Below are 22,412 nucleotides of genomic sequence, written 5' to 3'. Positions count from 1 at the left end.
GGCATTGCTGGGAGGAGCAGCTCCTACCTTTTTAGTCCCTAAAGCAGGACCGTGCGGGTGGTCGGCCCTGAGATGCACACTGAGCTGGAGGCCTGAGAGCTTAGAGCTGAAGTATCGAAAAACCAGCCTTCCCAGACAGCAGGGCTGACAAACGCTGAAGGCCAGAGAAAGGGCAGGCTGAGGAGCAGGGCAGGGGGGCCAGCCAGGTTGGCTGCTCACGTGAGCTGGTGTCTGGGGAAGAAGCAGTGGGGCCCCTCAAATCTCTCTCCTGAAATCAGTCAAAGTATCAGTGGGTAATCATGAGAACCAGAGGACCAGCATGTGTAAATGTTCTCTGCAGGATGGGGAGATAAAAGCAAGAGATGGTCTTAGCACCTGACACCTAGTAGGTGCTCAGTTCAGTTTGGTTGGTTTAACAATCACTGCACACTCCTGCTTTTGTAACTACTCGTCTGGATGATTTTTACAGCTGCATTTCACTGGACTGCTGGGAGGAGCTTTTACTTAGTAAGCTTTTGATGACCACCTTCTATGTGCCGGTCACCTTGCAAAATGCCAGACACCAACAGGAAGATGCCACAGCCCTCCCTGTACCCCAGAGTTATTTTGATGTGTTTGATGAGTTTGTCCATAGAAACAGGAGGTCATTTCCTCCTGGAAGGTCAGAACAGACACCCTCCGTGGGTGGAGTTGGACCGGAGTGGATTGACGTGTGGACATTCCCCAGATAAGCCAGGTGGAGTGGGCATTCCAGGCAGAAGGCACAGCATGAGCCAGTGCCCGGGGGTGTAAACTAGAATTGGAGTCCGTGTGACCTCCAGGGGGCTGACAAGGGACAGGCAGGTTGTGAACGTGTGAGATGACAATGTGGGAATTCCAACTGCTTGAGGCTGTGGCTCTGGGCTCAGGCCCGGGAGCTCCCAGGGCTCTCCTCTGGGTGAATCCCTGTTAGGAAACTCACAGTACATCTGTTACATTGACAAAAGAACTGAATAGTCTGTGGAGGTGGCATGCAATATTTGGGACATAATTACACTAAAAATTGTGTTGTTATTTATCCAAAACTCAAATTGAACTGGCATCCTGTGCTTTTTCTGGCAACCCTAGGAGGACAGGGCCTGGACATGGGTGTTTTGTAAAGGGTCCCATGAGATGCTAATGTCCAGCCAGAGCTGAGGACCATCAGTCAGAGGCTCTTACTGCCGTGAACAAGCCCACCATCTCGAGCCCCTGGCCAGTCCCTAACTACAAGGACTTGTAGTAGATGGAGCATTTCCAGTCTTAAAAACATCTTCGGGGAACCTTTTGAGATTTCCTCTTTATTTATCCTTTCCATCTATCTCATGGATGCCACCCACAGTAGTGAAAAACTTATTTTTTGTGTAAATGTGAAAATCTGAAACCCATCTTAATTTTTTAATGCTTTAAATGATGTAATTGTAGAAACGATTCAATAATTGGATATATTTAAATACAAAACAATAAATCCGTATTCATAATGCTCCAACACGCTGATGTCTCCTTCATTAACTGCTAACCACACTCCTTCCAGAACCTCAAACTCTCTAACCCTCAAGACTCCCAGCCTTGTCAGGTGTGCCTTCCTGGAGCCCCCCACCTCACACCCATACCACCTTCTCCATGTCCACTACTGTCAGCCCTGTTGATCTCCCATTGTGTCATGCTGATCCTCTCTTGATAGCTCCCAATGACTCTTCTAAACTTAGAAGAGAGAAAGCTCTCCTCCTCTCCATCCCTGTGCTACAAAATTTCTAGAGATTCCCTTTTTCTATAATCTCTCACCTGCTCCTTGCCTACAAGAGAAGACTCATCTTCTCTAACCTGACCTTTAAGACTGTTCATTGCTCATTACTCACCAAGCAGATGAATGATAAAGTTTATTAATGATATTGAATAGGATAGTGATGGTAGAAGAAGTAATAAGACAAGGAAAAGGAGGAGAGGAAAATAAACTCAAGACATGTACTGAATTTAGTCATTCATATTTTTCCTTCCTTCTTCTATTCCAAATAGTTACTTGAAAGGTGTAAAATTAAAAATCACATTTGTCTCAATGTAAAATCATCCATAGTAATAAGGATAAAGTTAGTTGAAATCTATATTGTCTTAGACCATCTGGCTTATCTTGGAGTCCCTCCCTAGTCCTGATCACTCAAATAGATCCAACCCTGTAACTGGCTAATGTCTTTTTTGGTAACTGTTTTTGCTCTCTTACTTAGCTTGTTTAAGAAATTAGTACACCAGTCCAATAGAATAGTAAATTGTGTTTGCACTTACCCTTCTCCCCATAATATGTATTAGATTTCTAACCCAATTTTGAGGTGCCAAGATTCCTGATGGGGCAAGATGGGCAATGCATCCTGTTTATATTGGCTGCATTAAAACAGCAGGAGGATGCAACTCACCATTGCCATCAGTCATTAGACGTTAACCAGTTGTCGGACTTTAAACAAACCACCTACAAAATTCTGAAGTGAAACAAACTCTAAGTTTGTTGGCTTTCTTTGATTAGTCTCCAGGGCATTTATCACTTTCTATGAAAGAAACATTTAATTTAGATGGCATTGCATTTGTGTCATGGGATTTCAACTGACAGGAGGAAGAGTTATGTGTGTGTTTATGGCTTCTTTGCTTTTAAAAGATTGATGTGGGCGAAACATAAATCACAAGACCTTTAGGGGAGAGAGATGCAGGGGAAATGGAGCAGGAGTGTTCCAGGGTGATGGATTGAGACATATTATAGATTATCTTCATCAGCCAGGGAAACAGTGGGAGGATGGGACATAGGGGTGGTGGGGCAGGAGCAGTGAAGAGAAATGGCTTTTCCTCCCCGAGCACCGAGACAGCACAGGGGCTTGAGCCAGGGGTGAGCAACTTCCTAGCTCCATTGCCTGATGCAAAATGAGGAGGTGAACTGGTGACTTCCTGAAGCCCATTTCCTGCCCTGATAGCCAGAGGACAGAAGAGGGCTAACAGCACAGAGGAAGTACTCAGGAAGCCCAACTCTTCCAGGAGATAAACAAGCACTCCCTGACCCCCAAGCCACAGGAACTGGTCCCCTGTGCTTCCCCCCTAGGGACCCTGCATCCAGAGGCCAAGTGTGTGTGTATGTGTATTTGTGTGGGTGTGTGTGAAAAGGAGCTATTCTCAAATAAATGTGGATAATAAGAAGAACTGTCATGTGTTGGGTACTAACCTCCTGGGAGCCAGGCATGTGTGTCCTTCTCTACAGATCAGTGAGCTGAGGGTTGGAGAGGGTCACATGCAACAGGGTCACACATCATAGTGGAGGAGCCTGGACTCACAGCCATATCCCTCTGCCATTGCAACCCATTCACCCACAACAAGATGCCGCCTTGAAGCACTTTCAGACGATTTTTATAAAGAGCAGTTTGCTGATGTACATTCGCCCTTCTTTTTACCACCACCCCAAGCAACACTCTCCCAGTATTTAGATCAGAATGCACCCTCTCTTTCCTAGCACCCTTTTCACACACTATTTCAGCAGAAGAAACAAATCACAGTGGCATCACTCAGTATCAGCTAATGTGTATTGCTTACAGACTCATCCCACACCATCATACACATCATCTCACGTCATCCTCACAACCACCCCCAGAGGCAGGCTCACTCATGGCCCCACTGCACACGTAGGAACGGTGAGGCTCAGGACCCTTCCACCCAGAGTGGGGAGAAGGCAGTAACTATTAGTGCAGCGCCTACCCTGGCTTGAGGGGAGGAGAAGCATTCCAGGGAGTGGAGGAGGAACATGCTTTCCTTCCGTTGAGGATCCTTTGCTCCATCTTCACCTTTTGGGCCCATGAACTGAAGGTCCTGTGTCTCTAGGTCGCTCTGGCCTCCCGTTAGCACATCCGGGAGGGGAGTGGTAATGTCTGTCTGTAGACCGCGAGCACTCCATGCCCTCATCTGACAGGCTCTCCCGAGGCTTTAACCGAGATCCCAGGGCAGCACAAGTCCCCAGCCACCTCCCACCACCCTCACTGTCCCGCTCGTTCTCCTGCTTGTCAAACCCCATGAAGGGAAGAGAAAAACATTTTCTGCCTCCTGTTCACTAACTGATGAGCCTCCTGGAAACCTAATAACAAAACGTGGCTAACTACGTCCTCATTCTTTACACATGCAGCCTGATTGAGGACATTTAGTCATGTAATTAGGTACCTAATTATGCTGAAAATGCAATTATATGATTTTTTAAGTGAATTAAGTGCTTGGAGAAGTGGTAAGGATTAGCGTACTTGATGCAGCTGGAGAGCTGGGACCGTGGAGGGCACGTCAGCGTGACCATGGGATGCACAGAGGCCGAGTGGTCTGTACTTGAATCACATGGGTGAGCACGTGTGCGTATGCACACATGCACAGGCACGCACGCTCGCACGCGTGCACACACACACACACAATGTTGGCTTCACCTCTGCAACAGTCTGCTGCCAACAAAGAACTTAATAAATGACAGCCATTAATATCACTGGGAGCTTTGTGTACATCTGTGGAGTGACTGTTTAATAGCTGACTTGGAGACTCTTAGGGAGGTTATTTATTTAACATGTGAGAGGCAGGTATGTAGAAAAAATAATGATAAAAGAGTCAGTTGGGAAATGTCAGAGGATATTTTATGCAACATCACTTATTCATTCACCTAGCATTGTGTCAGATGGTGAGGGGTCGAATACAATCCTCGCCCTCTAGTAGCTCAAAAATTAGTGCAGAGACAGACGACCGCAAAGCACTTTAATGATGATTTGAACGAGTTGTTCAGCAAACTACAGCCTGGGGGCTAAACCCAGCCTGTGGCCTATTTCAGTACAGTCAACTAGCTAAGAAGGGTTTGTACATTTTTAAAGGGTTGTAAAAAAATACCAGACAAACAAACGAACCGATAAAACAAAGAAGGATGTGGAACAGAGACCATATGTGGGCTGCAAAGCCTAAAACATATACGAGAAAGATTGCTGCCCCTGCAGGAATAGAGGAAGGAGCACAAAAGCCCCATGCAGAAATCCGGGAAGGCTTCTCAGAGGAGGTGACGTGACCGGAACTCCATGACTGAGCAGGAACATCTATAGCACGGTGCAGCATCTCCACCTCTCAGGAGCTTCCTTCTGGCCAGCTGGCTCACCACACATAAGAAACAACAATAAAAGACAAATTTAGAGGATTTTTACCTGAAATGAGGGCTGGGAGAGTCCAGAGATTCTGAAATGTTGGTCAGTGGGACGTGGACTCGATGTGGCTGGCTGGTCCCCAACACCGAGGCAATGGGAAGGGACAGACAACTCAGATTCTCAGGCCCCATGGACTTGACGCCAGTGATATTAGCCCTTGAATCCCCAGAGGGTCCGTCCTGGGGACTGAATGATGTAGAAGAGAAAAGCTACAGGGAAGGGAGAAGGGCACACAGATGCCAAGGACGCCTGGACCCCCCAGGCCTTTCGGTCACCCCCATCCCGAGACCTGCCATCTCCCTGACATCTCAGCCCACGGGGACCACAGGCTGCACCACCCGGCCTCCCAGCCCAGCCCCACTGAGCACAGCTTCCCTCTCCTGCAGCAGACGCCTGCCTCCTCAGGACACTGCTGACCCCCTTAGGTGGTGACCATTTCCCTCCCGCTCTTCACCACCAGGCGCAGCGTGGAGATGGGCCACTTGGAGACAACTGTTATTCCTTTCTCCCTGATGCACATATCATGCTCTCCACCTCCAGGCAATCATCCGCCATCTCTCTCAGATACCACCTCCAGCATCCCAAGCCCCCCAACACACACACTACTTACCTCAATTTCCCGCTTTTGGCATCAGTTTCTGCTCCTGCAGTCGTGACCAGAACGAGACATGCCCGGAGACTTCCAAAGTCTTCATTTCAACCATCCTGCTCCCCGACAGCTCCTGGCATTTCTAGCTCGGGCCCCTGCTGACTTCACATCTCCACTCTGGCAGTTCCTCAGCCGCGTGGGCACCGCGAATCCAGTACCTGACCACTTCCTGCCGTCCACCACCCTCCATCGCCTCACTTCTTCCCCTGAGCATCTTAGACTCCACAGCCCATCATCAGAGCCCCTAGGAAAGACATTCCAAACCCACCACCTCTCGCCTCTCCCACGGAAGTCTGAGCCACCATCCTCTCTCCTCTGGATGGTACCATGGCCCCCAGCTGGTCCCCTTCCCCCGCACAGCGGCCAGAGCACCTGACAGCATGACGGTCACTTCATGCCACTCTTCTGCTCAAAATTCTTCCATGGCCCCCGTCTATTTTAGAATAAGGGCTGAAGCTCGTCCAGTGATCTCAGGCCCATCATCCAGCCACTTTTAAGTTTCTGACTGCATCTTCTACAGCTCACCCCAGGCTCACTTCACTCTGGCCACACTGGCCTGCTGGCTGGTCCTTAAATACACTGGGGCTGCTCCCACCCCAGGGCCTTTGCACCTGCTGTTCCCGCTGTGGGGGACACTCTTCTCCAGATATTCCCTCCCTCACCCCCTTCAGGGCTAAGTCAAATGCCACCTTCCCTGGCCACAGTATTTAAATTTGTGACTCCCACTCACAGCCCCCTCCTCTCTTCTGCTTTGTTTTCTGTCTTTGCACTATCTAGTATACTCCATAGCTTGTTTATTTCTCCTTTTTCTTGTCTGTATCCTTTTCCTTGAATGTAAACTCCAGAGAGACAAGAACTTTTAGCTATTTTGTTTACTGCTGTATCCCCAGATGGTTTCTGTTGAATGCCCAATGAACTCTCTTAACCTTTTCTCCTACTGGCCCAGGCTTGGATCAATAAATACAGCTCTTCCCCCTCCTGTGTACCTGAATTCAAACAGCTGACCATGGCTGGGAGCACACCCCGCTCTCACACACACACACACACGCACACACACGCATACTCACACATCCTCACACTGACTGGTCCCACCTGTTGGTGTGATCCCAAACCTGAATTCTCTGTCCAATTGCTTCCCCCACTCACCCCTCCAAGCACCGACATTATCAAGGCAGCTTATTTCACTGAAAAAAATAAGTACCTGAAACATGGAAAGAAGGTATAGAAATCCTTTTGAGGAGCTTTGCTGTACAGGAGGGCAGAGAAAGGGGCCAGGAATGGGAGAGAGACAGGGTGTGAAGAAGGGAGGTTTGTCTTTTCTTAAGTTTGGAGAACAGCGTGCTGTCAGGGGGGATCTGCTGGGGGGGGGCCGATTTGATGGCGCAGGAGAGAGGGGGGAGGTCTCAGCGGTGATGTTTATAGTGTGTGAGGAGGTGGAGTCTGGCACACACACAGGCCCCGGGGAGCACGGGGCAGCTGTAGACAGAGCAGGAGGAAGCTGTGATGGGGGCCGCCCAGCCGCTGCAGGGGTGGGTGGCCCTGTTTCCCAGGTACCGCTCCCCCTGGGCCCCTCCTGGCTCACTGCCTGCTTCGTCCTGGGCTCCACGTGTCCAAGCGCCAGGGCTCAGCTCTGGGTCCTCTCCTTCATTCACACTCGCGGGGGTCTGTGAGTACCATCAAGATGCTGGAGACCGCCTCCCCCCAGCCCCTCCCTCAGCCCTCACGTCTCCCCGAGCTCTCCCCAGGCAAGGGAGGAAACGTCCCTTGATTTACAAAGCCTCAGTCATTCATACACATTAGAGGGATCCACAGTGTTCAAGGAACTTAACTATAATGTATCATACCAACCCAAGTAAACCAAGCACAAAAAGTATTCATATATAAAGTTGTTGACACATGGGTCCTAGATTACCAGCTTCTGTGCAAAAAAAAAAGAATACAGATTTATTAACTAGTCTTCGAAACTAACCTTTGTGCATTTCACATCTAACAGGCTCCCTGAGCATAACACATCCTCAGCCAGCACTGATGTCGCCCCCCACCAGACCTTGCCCCCAGGTCCCCCTCCTAGTGAACCACAACTCCATCCTTCCTGCTCAGGCCCAAACTTTGACTCTTCTATTTTTTTTTTTCTTTATTTGCACACTCCACATCTAATCCGTCAGCAAGCCCAGGTTGCCCCACAGTCCCGATATATCCAAAATCTCCCTGTCCCTCATCACCTGTACCACCATGGTTCTGGTCCAAGCACTTGCCTAGACCGTGGCCGTAACCTCTCCCATCCTTACCCAGGGTCTGTCCTCAGCACAGCAGCCAGAGTGACGGACCTCAAGCACACACAGTTCATACGGCTCCCGCCGGATCCCCCGCCCTGGCCTCCCATCCCTCGCAGAGGCCCGTAGGGTCCAGCCTGTCGTGCCATCACCGCCCCTTCTACACTCTGCCCCTTCTCACTCACTCTGCAGCAGGCACACGGTCCCTGGGTCACCCAGGAACACATCGCCTGGCTGGTGTCTGCTTCGGACACTCATTCCGATGTCTGCAGGGCTCCCTTATTTCAGCACGTATTAGTCCTTTCTGACTGATATAATGAATACCACAGACTGGGGGCTAAAACAACAGATGTGTATTTCTCACAGTTCTGGAGGCTGGGAAGTCCAAGATCAAAGCACCAGCAGACGTGGGGTCTGGTGGGGGGCCCACCTCCTGGCCGTCTTCTCCCTGGGTCCTCACGTGGCAGAAGGGCTGAGGGAGCTGTCTGGGGTCTCTTTTACAAGGACACTCACTAATCCCATTCATGAAGACTCCACCCTCATGACATAGTCACCCCCAGCGGCCGCCTAACTCCATCACATTGAGGGTTAGGTCTCAACATGTGACTCTGGGGGGGACACAAGCATTCAGTCTAGCACAGCCCCAAAGCCGCCCCCTCTGGGTGGCCTCCCTGATCACACTCTCTCCCCTTCTCCCTTCTTTATTTCTTCAGGATTTATCGCCCCCTGGCCTTATAGCATGGATCCATATTTTTAACCCCCTATTGTCTGCTTCCGCCCCAGAATGGAAGCCCCCTGAGGGTGGCTCTTTGCATTGTTCACTGTTAGACCCTCAGGATCTAAAACAGGGAACATTAATATAATAAAAAAATTGTACTTTAAAAAAAATAAAAGATAAAAATAAAACAGGGAACATGACGGACCCTCAGTGAACTTTCTCTGAAGGGATGATTCTAGAATGAGTTTTGGAATCAGACAGACCCCATCGCAGTCCCTCCTGTCACCACTGTGTGACCTCGGGCAAGTTCCAGTTTGCTCCACTGTAAAGTGATAGGCATTATAGCATCCACCTCGGAGGCTCTTGTAAGAAATTGCCCCAATACATGCACTTATAAAGCAAGCCCCCAAATGGTGGCAATTACATCATTATCCATATCCAGAAAGGAGGGTTTCCAGTGGGAAGAGAGCCCCAGGCAATATAGTCCCTGGAGAAGTGGAGGCCAGGGGAGCGGCGGAGCCTTGGGGTGTGAATGGGAGAACAAACAAAGGCACAAACACAGATCTAGCAGGGGGCTGGCCCTGCTTTCACAGGGGTGTGGAGGAGGTGACATTCTCTTCAGACAAAGTGTCACAGCAGCCAGATGTCCAAGGTGCCCCCAGGGAGAGGCTTTATAACCCTGGCCTCTGCTCTTCCCTAAGCTGGAGAGGTCAAGTTCTTGGTCCCCACGCTGGTCCCCCAGCCTGAAATCGGGACTGGGAAGGGCATTGCTGGCCCATTTCCTGGGCTTCCGAATCTCACTGGGAGGCACAGCTTCTCCTTGCAGAACTGTCTTCTCCATCATACCTGGATCCTACCCACCAGCTACATCCTTGGCCCTGGCTGGGACATAACTGTCACCAACCTGAGATGCTCACGGTCCCTCCAGTGAAGGCTGGGGACCGCGCCTTAGAGGAGCCCCTGCGTCAGCCCAGGGGGGTCACTGGCGGGGCTGCGGGTCATGGGAGGTCATGTGTGTGCATGAATGTATATGTGGGTGTGGATGTGTGTGAAAATTATATATCAGAAGAAAACAATACCCCCGTAACCTAGCCCCCACCCATAACCACCCAAAAGCCACCATCTCAGGAAAGTATATTTCCTTTCATTCCTTTTACTAAGACTTTTTTTTGCATATTTGACATAGTTTATATTTAGAATCCTGTTCCTCTCCATTAAATCATACTGTAAGCATTTCCTCCTGTCGCTCAGAATTCCCACCCATGCCTTCAGTAACTGCAGAACATTCTATCCTGTGGGTGTATCGTAATTGACAGAACGAGTTTCTCGACGTGGAACGTTTAGATTGTCCTCTTTTATTTTCCAGTTTAAACCCAATGGCAATACATTTGCCAAGCATGAATCTTTGTTCCTGTTTCAGATGGTTTCTCTAGATCAATGACTAGAAATGGAGTGTTTGATGCTCAGGGTGATACACTGGCCATAGAGCATATGAGGGAATGAAAGTTGCTCATTTGTGAGAATCCCACTTTGACCGAAGCTGTGTCAACACTGTGGGCAAGGATAATAAGTGACAGTCAAATGGCCAGTCTACGCCAGGCGCTGTCCTAGGTGCTCACCACGTTCTAGCTCACAAGGAGCCTACAGAGGTGTGCCATCACATCGGACACATGAGGAGACTGGGGTTGCCACTTCCCAAGGTGGTCTAGGTGTGGGGCGGGGGGTTTGGTCGCCCTGCAGGACCACCCCTCGTGCTGCCCCCGTCCGCTCTGTGCCTGGCCGCCATGCTCAGCTCACCAGTATGCAGGGGAGCTTTCTGGGTACTCTCGGTCTTCCCACATCTAGATGGAGCTGGGGCTGGAAAACGCATGTCCAGAGCCTTCTGAGCTTCCGCCGGTTCTGGTGGAGCTGGAATCTGGGAAGCCAAGCAATGCAGATTGAGATACACAGTGCCTTTTCTGGCGCCTCAAAATATTGGGGTGGCCAAAAACGTCGTTCGGGTTTTTTCTGTACCATCTTACGGGAAAACCCGAACAAACTTTTTGGCCAGCCCCATATCTCCAAGAATCCACTTCCTTCCTCTGCCATTTTGGTGCCCCAGACACCTTCCTTTGGGGAAGCGCTTTCCTGCCGCATCGTGGGAGCCCAGGTGTACTTCGCTGAGTCAGCAGTGGCTCTTTTTCCTTCCCTGGGTCTCAGCGCGGTCAGCGCACACATGGGCATCCAGGGCAGCTGAGGGCGCTTTCAGAACTTCCAGAGAACAAGGCTGCAGTCTCCTGACGGGTCATTGATGAGAGGGCGCGGGCAGCTACCAGACCCTGCCACAGGGTCCCTGTTCCCTCGCCCAGCCGGGCAGGGGAGCCGGCAGAGGTGACAAATTCTCAGAGTGTGTTACTGTGCCAAGTCTCCAGCTGCATCACCTGGTCCTGAAAGAAAGGGTGCTGAGCTCAGGCCGTGGCCAGATCAGCTGTGATGGTGGCTGCTTGTCTGCGTTGCTGAGGGGGTACCAGGCGCCCCCAGTTCTAGTTGCTGAAGCCTCACATCACTCCCTTGCAAAGGGGGGTGTGTGACAGTGTTTGAAAGGAGCCTCATGCCCTGTAAGCAGCACTTATGGTCGTGAGCTCAGCGGTTCTCAAAGGGAGGCTCCTGGACCAGCAGCATTGCGTGGGAACATGTGAGAAATGCAGAATCTCGGGTGCAACCCAGACCTGCTGACTCGGAATCTGGGCGGCGGGGGCAGTGACCCAGGGAGCTGGGATGTAACAGATCCCGTCCCCCAGGCACTTCTGATGCACAGTCAAGTTTGAGAACCAGGGCCTCAGCTGTCAGTCCTGTTAGGCTGGGGTTTTACTATCTCTGTGTAACAGAGACAGGAAAGGAGGCTTCAAGACGTGGGGTAACTTGCCTGTGAAAGTCTGCGCTATGCCATAGGTGTCATCCTACCTCGAGATGGGAAGGATGGGTAACGTGCCATTTGAGAAGACTAGTAAGACTCCTAAGGGTGTTTAATTCCTTCCCTCCTTAGGGCCTTGCGTCTTGTACTCAGTGGATGGTGAGTAATTTATCTGTTCCCTCTTTATCCATAATTCAGCAAATTCCTCCCAGATGCTGCCAGGCTCCCAGCGTCCCTTTAGCCCTGAAAGAGAAACAGAGGCGTGAAGGATGTTGTTTCCCTGGAGGACCCGCCATACTGAACCCTCGTTCCGTGCCAGGCTTGCCACGTGTGTCCGCCCTGGGAATCAGGCATTCTTTTCCTCTAGGGATCAGAGGTCAGAGGTCAGAGAGTCACCCCTGTGTGAGCTGCTGAAGCACGTGTAAGAGTCCAGAGGGGAGTCGAGGAGTGAGCTCTGAGTAGGCAGAGCCCCTCTCGGGAGGAGGAAGAAAGATGGGGCCTTGGGAATGGACTGTGTCTGGGGACCTCTGAGCCCAGCCGAGCCTGGGGAGCCTGAGGCTGAGAAAATGGGCTGGATCTGGGTAGGGATCGGGAACAGAGCTGCAGAACTACCAGTGAGGACAAATCCCACCTCCGAGGTGCCGCTCGACCTAGCCGGACAGAGTAAGACGAAGGAGGGGGCCGTCAGCTGGGAACGGCCACAGCATAAGAGGCCTTGACACCAGCTCCACACACCGACCCAGACACCGCACAAACCCCAGAGGCTGAGCGCGGGTCCTGTGCACACACGGAGAGGAGGGCTCCAGTGCGCCCCTCTCCTGGACGGGTGTGAGGGCCTCCGGAGCCTGGACCCTGACCTTGGTCAGAGCAGGGACGCTATCTCATTCTCGGGTGACATCCACCTCCTCTCCTCCTCAGCCTCCGTTTCCTCTTAAACTTGTGCTCCTTTCAACATGAAGATCAGTGGGCTTGATAAAGAGACAGACAGGTGCAAATCAGAAGCTGAATAGTTGGGTCTCCTCTCCCAGTGAGCAAAGCCACACCAGCTGTCTCCGGGGCAGGCTTTCTCCTCCTCCCGGGAAGAGCAAACCTGCTGAGCTCCTTTCGGCGGTCTCGGCATTGTCTCAAGTCTGAGCCCCTGTTGACGCCTGCTGAACCAGACACCTCTCCAGCCCCCCCGACCCCAGCCTGCGCAGCGGACGGAGACCAAGCTCCAGCATCCTCCCCAGCACCAGGCACAGCAGCCGGACTGGGATCTTCTCCTCCCCTTCTTCCTGCCTCTTTTGAATTCCATTTTCTTAGAAACCCTCAGATCCTCAGGAGGCGGTGGGCGCAGGGTGTGGGGTGGGAACGGTGGTTCCCTTTCCTCACTCTGTGCCCGGGGGATATTTGCTACCTCCTGAACAAACCCCAAACCCCACACAGCCTAAGCTGACAAGGTCCCCTCTCTCAGAGGAGCGTCCGCAGGTGGACAGTGGCGAATTCATCTTGCTCAGCAGACCCTTGTCTCCCCAGATGCGCCCTCCCCACCGCCTTTAGGGCTTCTTGCTGACTTCCACTGCTGTCACCATCCTGGGCTGGGGAGACAGGGGCTCCATTTTTTATACTCTGGCCCCAGGAACAGAGACAAAGCAGTAAAATTTCCTTTTACTTAGACCCTGTAGCTCAACTGAGGCAGACTGGTCGTTGTATTGGAATAAGGCTCAATTTAAAAAACCAAAAAGCTCAGGGATAATAGCAGGGAAATATAGGTGGAGGAAAGCCTGGACACTCTGGGCTGTGAGTTACAGCATCCTCACTTTCAGTTCCCCTCCCCTGAGTACATCCCCCAAACGACACTGCCTGAGTATGAAAACTCCCTGAGCAAGGATCCAGAGGCAGGAAGACCCCCTCTCCTGCCTCTGCCCCCAGGCTGCATCTTCCCCAGTTTACTGATGCCGGGAATGGCTCTGTTCTCCAGAGCAGGGAGTCTACCTCTCCTTACCCCCTCGCAGGCCCCAGTGCTTCACCCCCTGTTGTAGCTTGAATGCTACACCCTTTCAGTGCGAGATAACAACAGACCATCAAAGAAAAGTAAATGTCTTTGACCTTTTTCTTACCACAAAGGAAAGTCAGTTAGTAAACGTCAATGGTCAGCTGATTTCTACTTCACTTGCATCAGGCCTTTGAGGCCAGAATCTAGAAAAGGAAGGAGAAACTCCAGTGTGAGCCAAGGAGAACTATCTAGGGTCACAAACGTTCCTGTCCTTCCCCTGAACCCAAGCCAGCCTCACGCAAAGCCATCACCCCCCAAGCCCCCTGAAAAAGAAGGCTCTCAGTGTAAGTAGCACAGAGCAAACCATCAAGCAGCAGATGTGGTTGCCACGTCTGCCAACTGCTGGCATTGACACCATTGTCATGGCATGAATTCTTCAAGGACTTGATGACAAACCTTTTGGTCAACAAGCGTTTCCCTTCGTGCTACTAAGGCTCAAATAATCTTACTCTTCCCAGATTCTTCTGCCCCGTGCCTGAATTCTTCCTCTTGGCTGGACCAGGTGGGTGATGGGAAACAGGAATGGGGTGCTTCCTGCAGGACCCCTGAGGCAATAGGAAAAACCATTAGAGGTGGGTCAGGAGGTGCTGAAGACAAACCCTTGCAGGAAAAAGCACTTCCCAGCACAGCTTCATCGGAAAACACAAGAGAAGCAAGGCTCTTGGTGGCAACAAGAGGGTCGACTTGTGTCCCTGGAGCCAGTGCCTGAGCACTGCTCTCTGTTGACGTCTGAAAAGCACCCCTGGAGCCCTGAGGATCCAGCTGCTGCTAAAGTGCTGCACCCTGTTAGCTGTGCCCAAGCTGCCAGCTGGAGCGGAGAATCACCTCTGCACCCTGCTACCTCCCAGGGGTGCTGCCTTTGACCAGGAAACACGCGGCTGACCACCCTGCAGACCTAGAGAATCAGCAGGGCTCTGGCTGCAGCCACATCGCAGATGGCACAGGAGAGAAGCCATTCCCAACCATGGCAGCTTGCGCTCTGGAGAGAGCACACATTTTAAAGCCGGGAATCCCAGGTTACAACACAGACTCTGCCTCTTTTGGCTGTGAGATGTTGACCCCTTGCTCAAGCTCTCTGGGGACAAACACTTCCCTTTTGCTCGCTTGCTATGAGGAACATAAGTGGCAACTTCACCCAGAGCCTGCTGCCTAGTAAGTCCCCCTCCCCCTCCTGCTCCCCCTGAGGCTGAGCCCCCAGGACTTGTGTCAGAACTTCCCTAGTCCTGGAACATTCTTCCCACCCCCGAAATTTCCCGAGGCCTCTAGGAAAGCATCAGCCTCTCTCCCTGATCCCTGCCCTCGCTCCCCACCATGCCTCCATGGGAGGTGGTGACTTCCCTGCCTGTGAGCTGGGGGCAGGAACAACACTTCCCTTCCTCTCCCTCTCTGGATCCACAGCTACGGGAAACATCTGTTGTCCCTGCCCTTGGCCCTGGCCTTGTGGCAAGGCCTGCAGCTAAGTGGCCACACCGGGGTGTTCAGAAGCCCAGAGGTGTCAGGCTGTTTGGCCATTCCGCCGCCATCACCCACATCAGCCTTCACTGGTATGAGGCTGTGCTTTGTTCTCCATCTGCCTGCTCCTTGCTTGATCTCTTAGACGGGCTACCCTTGAACCCGACACTGTAGGACACGAAGGGTTTCGTGTATTCCCTCTTGTCGTGCTGTTGTCTAAATCACGGTCTCCGAAAATCGTGGTAAATGCCGCCCTCAGTAAGAAACCCCCTTTACACTGTGACTCAGATGCATATGCTTGTGGTGTGTGTGCACAAAAGAAATCAGAGCTCCCCAAACAGTATCCCGACTGCCGATGATGGATCTGGTGGTTTCTAAGCTATTTTCTCTGTCTCTTCTCTCTTTTCCTGTTTTGGTTTCTTTCTTCATTTCTCCCTCCCTTTCTCTTTCTTTGCCTCTTTCTCTCTCTAGCTGGTTGTGACCCACCAGTGACTTGGGGCTTCCTGTGTGACAAACACTGCCCTAAATAATTCATCCATCACAATCACACCACCCAGGGAAACTGTAAGCCCCCTGAGGTCAGAGACTCACGTTTTGTTTCTTGGAAGCTCTCCTGGTCCCTGAAGTGATACGGGAAAGAGAGACACTGAGCATCTGGTGCTGTCTGACTGTCAGCCGGACGATGCTGGGAATTCACGACCAGCATCCAGCGTCTGCCTGGACCCACAGCATCTGGGAACTGGTCCCTTAGGTGAATGGCATTGAATTCCATGCAGACCAGAGTAATAATAAGACTCACAATCAAAACAGTGGCTTCAACTGAAAAACACCTATTCTGAGCTACGTACCACATAGTAACTGTCTATATAACATATATACAATATTTATCACATGTGTGTGTATCATTTCTAACACTTACCACAAAGTGGGTTTGTTATCCCTGTTTACACACACAGAAACTAAAGCCAGTCGGTATTAAGCATTTCACTGAATACGCTGCCATTGAGTCAGTCAAGCCAGGATTTGAACCCAAGGGCCATCAGAGTGATGGGGACAGTGCAGGGCGCAGTTTCATCCTCTGTTCCCCAGACAGCACTAGGCTTTCAAATAACTCTCAACAACTCTTACTCTGTGCCAGGCACGCAGGACTATGAGTAAGACAGATGTGGTTCTGGGACTCGAAGAGCTTTCTCTCCGGCGGGGACGTTGCAACCTTGAGGAGAGCTAGGAAGGAAACACGCAGGGCGCTTTGGGTCTCTACAGAAAGGGTGGAGGCCGCTCATGCTTGTCCAATCTCAGGAGTAGACCGTTGTCTGTTCTGATCTCAGATGCACACTTGGCCATAAATAACACCTTTCTTTGCCATAAAATCCACCTCCCTCAAGCTGCTCATCGGCCCCCACCCCAGTTCCTGAGCTCAGAGTGATTCTAATCCCAAGCTCCTACTTACCCTTGAAACTCAGCAAGGGCTGGACTCTCATTCCAGGCTCGTAATCCAGTTGCACAGCAACCCATCAACTTCCTGGGAGGGATCCAAGCTCACTCCAACTAGCCTTCGGCAAATATCCCATACCATTGCTGCTGGCTGAAGCAGCATGAGGTGGTGTAGCCAGCGAGGACTATCACTGCAGCATCTCCAGAAGCAAGAGATCAAAGCCCAGGTTTCAGGACCCTAGGTGCCATGGATGGCAAGCAGTCATTTGGGGAGAAAACTGAGAACTAGAGAGAGGTGAGGGGCTGTTGTAGGGGCTAAGCTCTCTGCCTGAAATGCTTATACTCTTGTTTGTGCCACAAACTCCTATTCATCCTTCAAGGGCCCATCCTGATAAACCCTCTCTGGGAAGCCTTCTCTTACACCAGCAGTTCTCAACCCTGAGCGTGCATCAGAATCACCTGCAGGCCTGTTACCACAGATTACTGGGCCCCAGCCCCAGCGTTTCTGGTACAGTAGGTCTGGGGTGGAGCCCAGGAATGTGCATTTCTAACAGGCTCCCAGGAAATGCCGCTGTTCCAGAGACCACACTTTGACAACCACTGTCTTATACCATCCCCACCTTCCCAGACATGCCCAAGCTTCCTCCTCTGTGCCAGTTCTGACCTAGGTGGCCGGTCTGGCCAGGCTGAAGTGTCACTACCCTGGAGTCCAGTCACATGGTGCAACTTGAACAAATTCAGCTCTGGTCCTTACGCCCAAGCCAAGAAATTCACTCCAAGTGATCCAAGCCGAATACCTCTGGTCCTCACCCAGCTTACCCAGGCTCACCACTGAGCAGGGCCCTGCAGGGTTAGGCATGTCATCTTGAGGCTGCTCAGGCTCAAACAGGAGAGATTCTGACCCAGAGAAATCAATTACACTTTTCTGGAACTCAGCTTCCAAATCTGTAGAAAGGGGACAATAATAACTGCTACCGAATGGCATTGTCACAGGGACTATTTGAGTTAAAACACATTAAGTGCTAAGAACAGTACCTGGCACATGGTAAGCAATTGCTAATTGTTTTTAAAAGAAGAAATAGCAGTCCTTTCTAATCCTGGCTGCCTTGGACAAACTGAGTTAAGAAAGGCTTGCTTTCACCTGGAAAATTCCTAACAGCAATCCTGGGTGTTTGAGCTTCTACAACCATCCATGCCAACTTAAGGAAGGGGCTATTCTTTCTTGCTGAAATGGGAGGTGCTCAGTGATGGAGTAAGTTCTAGAACTCTGGCTTCTGCATGCATTCATTTATTGTGTGCATTTATCTCCTTGATCATGCATTCAGTAAATGTTTAGAGTACCTACTATGTGCTAGATACTAAGTCCCAGGCTGCACTTGACCACCCTGGATTGCAAAGTCCAGCATCCATTTGACCTTCTCCTGTCTGTACTTCCCTCCCCCTGCCCTGATACCTGCTCTGTCTCTTTGCTGACTTGAGGCCTTGTTTTCTCCTCTCCCCCACCTCTAGGCTCTGTGCTGGCCTCAGAGTTCCCAGCCTGGCTCTCCTCCTCCGGGCCTCAAGCCTGGACCCCCCCACTTCCCTCCACCACCAGCCAGCTTCTTATCAGAAAGAGGCATCTGGCAGCTGCGCTGGGGAGAATGACCTCATCACGCTATAATTAAAGTGATTATCTGAGCGGAAATGACTATTGTGAAGCAGCCTTCTCTGCTTTAATACGTGGAGCCCTTGTAACGGGAACATGGGATTTCCATGTGAACACTGATATTTCCGTGCTCTAATAAATCTTTCCTCTCACACATATGCCAGAGGAGAGGTCCCTGCTCTCCTGGACATCGTAGCCTTCTGGCTAGACCACTGAGCTTCTGAAAAACGCACTTAGTAACTTGGATAGCACCACCGAGTGGCCCTTCCCTCAGAAGAAGGATGCAGAGGCCTGCGGAGGGTCTTAGGGAGGGATCTCTGGATAGGAGCCCTCCTGGGAGGGGCGTCTTCAAGTGAGAAGAGAGAAAGTGCCCCCCAGAGAGCACAGCCTTAAGTCCCGGCCTCAAGCTCGCCCACCAGACCATCTGTGTGACGGTGGGCACATCACTCTCTGAGCCTCAGTGTCCCACCTGTGAAATGGGTTAATAATACCACGTACCTGGTATACTAGATGGATGGCAACTAAACCAACACCTGACATGTGTAGACACCCCACAGGTGGTCTGTTTTTACCAACATCATGAGAAAAGCTGAGGGCTGAAGAGGCAGGTGACACTGCACTTAACACAGTGGTGCCTGCCCTCACACCCCCGCAGGTGTCTGGTGAGCATCTGCAGGTGCAGGCAGGGCTCTGGGTCAGGGATGCAGCAGAGGTCCCTCACATATGGCTGGCTCAGTCCTGGAGATGCCGTAATGGGGTCTGATAGCACTGGGAGTGACACGATGCGCTCCAGCAACGGTCAGCGGACATGGAGAGCCTGGGCCCGGCTCTATGCGCCCCCGGCCGGAGGCCTGTCTGCGTGCCACGCAGTTTCCCATGCACCCTGGGCCAGTGCATGGCATGGGCAGCCGTCCTCTCTCACCTCAGGCTCTTCTGTTCTGTCCACAGAGCCCGACCCCGGGATGGCCTCGAGTGAGATAGACATCGCCGTCATTGCAGGTACGCCGTCCGGGGGCCCCTCAAACAGCCAGGAGGGTCAGAGGAAACACTCAAGGGAGGACCTGCCATGACCCTGCTTTCCTTCCCTCAAGGGTAGTTTGAAGGTGGACCGGGGGACTCTGGCTCTGTAAGAAAATGTCCAACACAGCATCCTGGTGGGTGAGGTGCCAAGGCACCTGCATCAGGGCCTGTCAGGACCCTAGATCCACAGGGAAGGGGGGCTGGAGGGAGAGCCGCTCTGGTGAGGAAGGGGTGCGGTTGGAGGGCTGACCAGGGTTCCCTGACTTCTCTCCCGGCTCCCTCAAGCCACACTGCTCCTTGTTCTAGGTCTCACGCCCCTGTCTCTCCATCCTAACTCTGCCCTAGCCTTGCTCTGAACCCCACACTGGCCCCCACTGGTCACAGCTGTGACCCCAAACTGTGTTTCAGGACAGACTAAGTCCGTGAACTATAGCTTGCGGTGTCCTTCTGAGCTTCACACTTCTCCTTAGCTCATTGCTAGCTCAGGGAACTTCACGTTTCAACATAAATAAATAAAAGCAGGCAATCACCCTGATGTTCTCCTACTCACTGAACGGCTGAACCTTCTTTTTCTTAGACAATACCATTAACATCATGCAGACAGAAGTGTCCCCTAAAGGCAGCGGGGAGTTGAGGAAATTGTCCCACAAAGCTGGGACTTGGGAACGGTTGTAGCCTCTACATATTCTCCAAAGGCCCCTCCCCCAGTAAACCCACCTTCTAAGTCAAGGCAGAGGGTTTGTTCTGGGGTTTCAAAGCAAACACCTGAACTTGAACCTCCCCACGTGGGAGTGCCACCCGTTAGCCCTACCCAAACTCTTCTGTCCTGCCCTCTCACCCCATCACTCCAAAGGCCTGAGTGACCCGCTCCTTCTGACCAGCCCTCTAGCCCCACCTCCCAACCCCTCCTGCAGACCCGCCTCCCAGGAGCACAGGGGAGCCGTGGGCTGAGGATCACACATCACACTTCACCAGGGGCGGCCCTCGCCCCCGCCCGCTCCTGGTGCCCAGAGGGCAGCCGGCTCAGCCCAGTCTTCCCGGCACTTTCCCGGTTCTAGCTCTTCAATCCCATGCCCAGGAAACCCCTCAGCTGGGGCTGTCCTGCTTTTAAATCTCAGAGTTATCAGATTTACAAAGTATAGCAGAAATGCTAAGGGATGGAGTGATTTGCTCTGCAGGGCCAGGAGAGTAGGGCAAAGGAGTCTTCTTAGAGGAGGTGGTAGAGGCTGGATTCTGAAGGCAGCATCCAAGTTTACCAGGAAGGCAAGGGGAGGGGAAAGTATTTTCAGCAGAGAGAACATGTGCAAAGACATGGAAAAATGGTCAAATAAAACGTGTTTGGAGAATCGTAAATCGGCCAGAGGGACTCCAGTAAGAAGAGTTTGAAAGTGATTGCAAGTTCTAAATACTGAAGTGTTACAAAGGTTTAGAGAGGGCCATTCATCTGAAGATTGAAGGAGAACTTCGATTAAACATGAATGCTTCTTGGGAGGGAAAGATATGAAATTGTTAACTGCAGTGATTTCTGAGCCGAAGGATTAAGGACATGTTAACGACCATTTATGTTTCTCTGTATTTGCCAGGCTTTAAAAAATGATTGTGTCTTTATAAAATAATTTTTCCACCCTTTTAATAACTACATATAAAATACCTTATTCTTTGAATTAAACTTATCTCTAAAAAAAAAAAAAAATCCCTGAAAGTTCCCAGTCTCGTGAACCTATAGTTTTAGGCACACCCGCGAGTTGCGTTCTGTGGCTGGTGCACTTAGGTCTGCCTTCGTCAGTGGAATGGGAGCGCCTCGGAGCAGGGTCGGTTCTGGGATAAGATTCCAGCCTCAGTCTGAGGATGCTGAACGGAGGGAGAGGGGAGGTCAGGGGTAGCTTAGATGGGCACAGGTGAGGGGCAAGTGCCCTGGGCAGGGCAAGAGTGAGGCAGGAAGGAGCCAGCCTGTCTGGACTTGGTGTCTGTCCAGCAGTGTGTCTGTCCCAGCAAACCCTGTGGGTCCTGCCTGCGTCCTCCCCCATCCCGGCCCGGCCTCTCCCCCCGACACAGAGCCCTGTGCTTCCGCTCCCGCAGGCGTGATCGCGGCCGTGGCCTTCGTGCTGGTCTGCCTCCTCCTCCTCATGCTGCACTACATGTACCGACACAAGGGCACGTACCACACCAACGAGGCCAAGGGCACGGAGTTTGCCGAGAGCGCCGACGCGGCCCTGCAGGACGACCCGGCCCTCCAGGACAACGGTGACAGCAGCAGAAAGGAGTACTTCATCTGAAGGACTTTACCAGGACTCACCTCCCCTCAGCGCCTCCCCGTCCAGGAGAGAAAGCCCCATCCCCCCACCTGCAGCACCAGGCAGCCCGCGAGCGCCCCCCCCCCCCCGCACCCCAAGACACACACCTCGCCTGGGACACTGGGTGCCGCCCAGTGGGGGAGGGAGCGAAGGAGGAACCCAGCTGGAGAGGCCTCTCCCGGGGACCCAGGCAAGCTCTGCCAGAGGGAAGAGCGGGAGGAGGTCAGCTCCTCCTGGGCCGTGCACGTTGCCACCGGCGTGCGGGGCATGGAAGTCCGTGCTGGGTGTGAATGGGGCTGTGGGCCTAGGAGCTGGGGAGCAAGGGGTGAGTCATCGTCATGCCGACTGCGGATAAAGACATCAAATGTCAGCCCTTGACATTTGGGGGGAACAGCAGGTGCCGGAGCTCAAAGGCACCTTTGTCTCCCATGGATGCAGCTCTGAATGATTGGAAATAAATCTGAAACGTAATGGAGCATTCAGAGTCGAATGACATGACTGTGATTGTTTAGGGAAAGATAAAGGCTGCCCAGGGCTTACTTGTTATCCATGCAATTTTGTGTTCTCTGATCGACTCCGCCAGCTGATACTGGGACGGCCACTTCGGGCTCCACGGGGCGGTTGTCAGAGAACACAGTGTGTACAGATGGCTCCTGGGCCCCACCAGGGAGGGAGACAGGGAAGGCCCAGTGACCAGCATACATCTTCCCCACCTGGGCACAGCTTCAGGGAACAAATGCACGAGTGCAGTGTCCCTCTAGAAATAGGTTGCCCCAGCCCCCAGGGCACTAGCTG

The 22,412-nt window shown here is 52.0% G+C and overlaps 1 protein-coding gene across 1 annotated transcript in view; it reads left to right on the top strand.

Moving 5' to 3' along the window:
- Positions 1-22,099, top strand: part of GYPC (glycophorin C (Gerbich blood group)) — a 42,272-nt gene extending 20,173 nt beyond the window's left edge. Inside the window, exons 2-3 of the mRNA XM_082465953.1 lie at positions 19,252-19,302; positions 21,403-22,099. Coding sequence (XP_082322079.1) covers positions 19,252-19,302; positions 21,403-21,599 — 248 coding nt within the window. The 3' untranslated portion in view covers positions 21,600-22,099. The remainder of the gene's footprint in view (positions 1-19,251; positions 19,303-21,402) is intronic.
- Positions 22,100-22,412: the final 313 nt, after the last annotated feature.

The sequence above is a fragment of the Balaenoptera physalus genome (genome assembly GCF_965194825.1).
Source record: "Balaenoptera physalus genome assembly, chromosome: 6".
NCBI classification, from domain to species: Eukaryota; Metazoa; Chordata; class Mammalia; order Artiodactyla; family Balaenopteridae; genus Balaenoptera; species Balaenoptera physalus.
The sequence above is the reverse complement of the archived record's forward strand: the minus strand, read 5'-3'. Positions and strand labels throughout refer to the sequence as shown.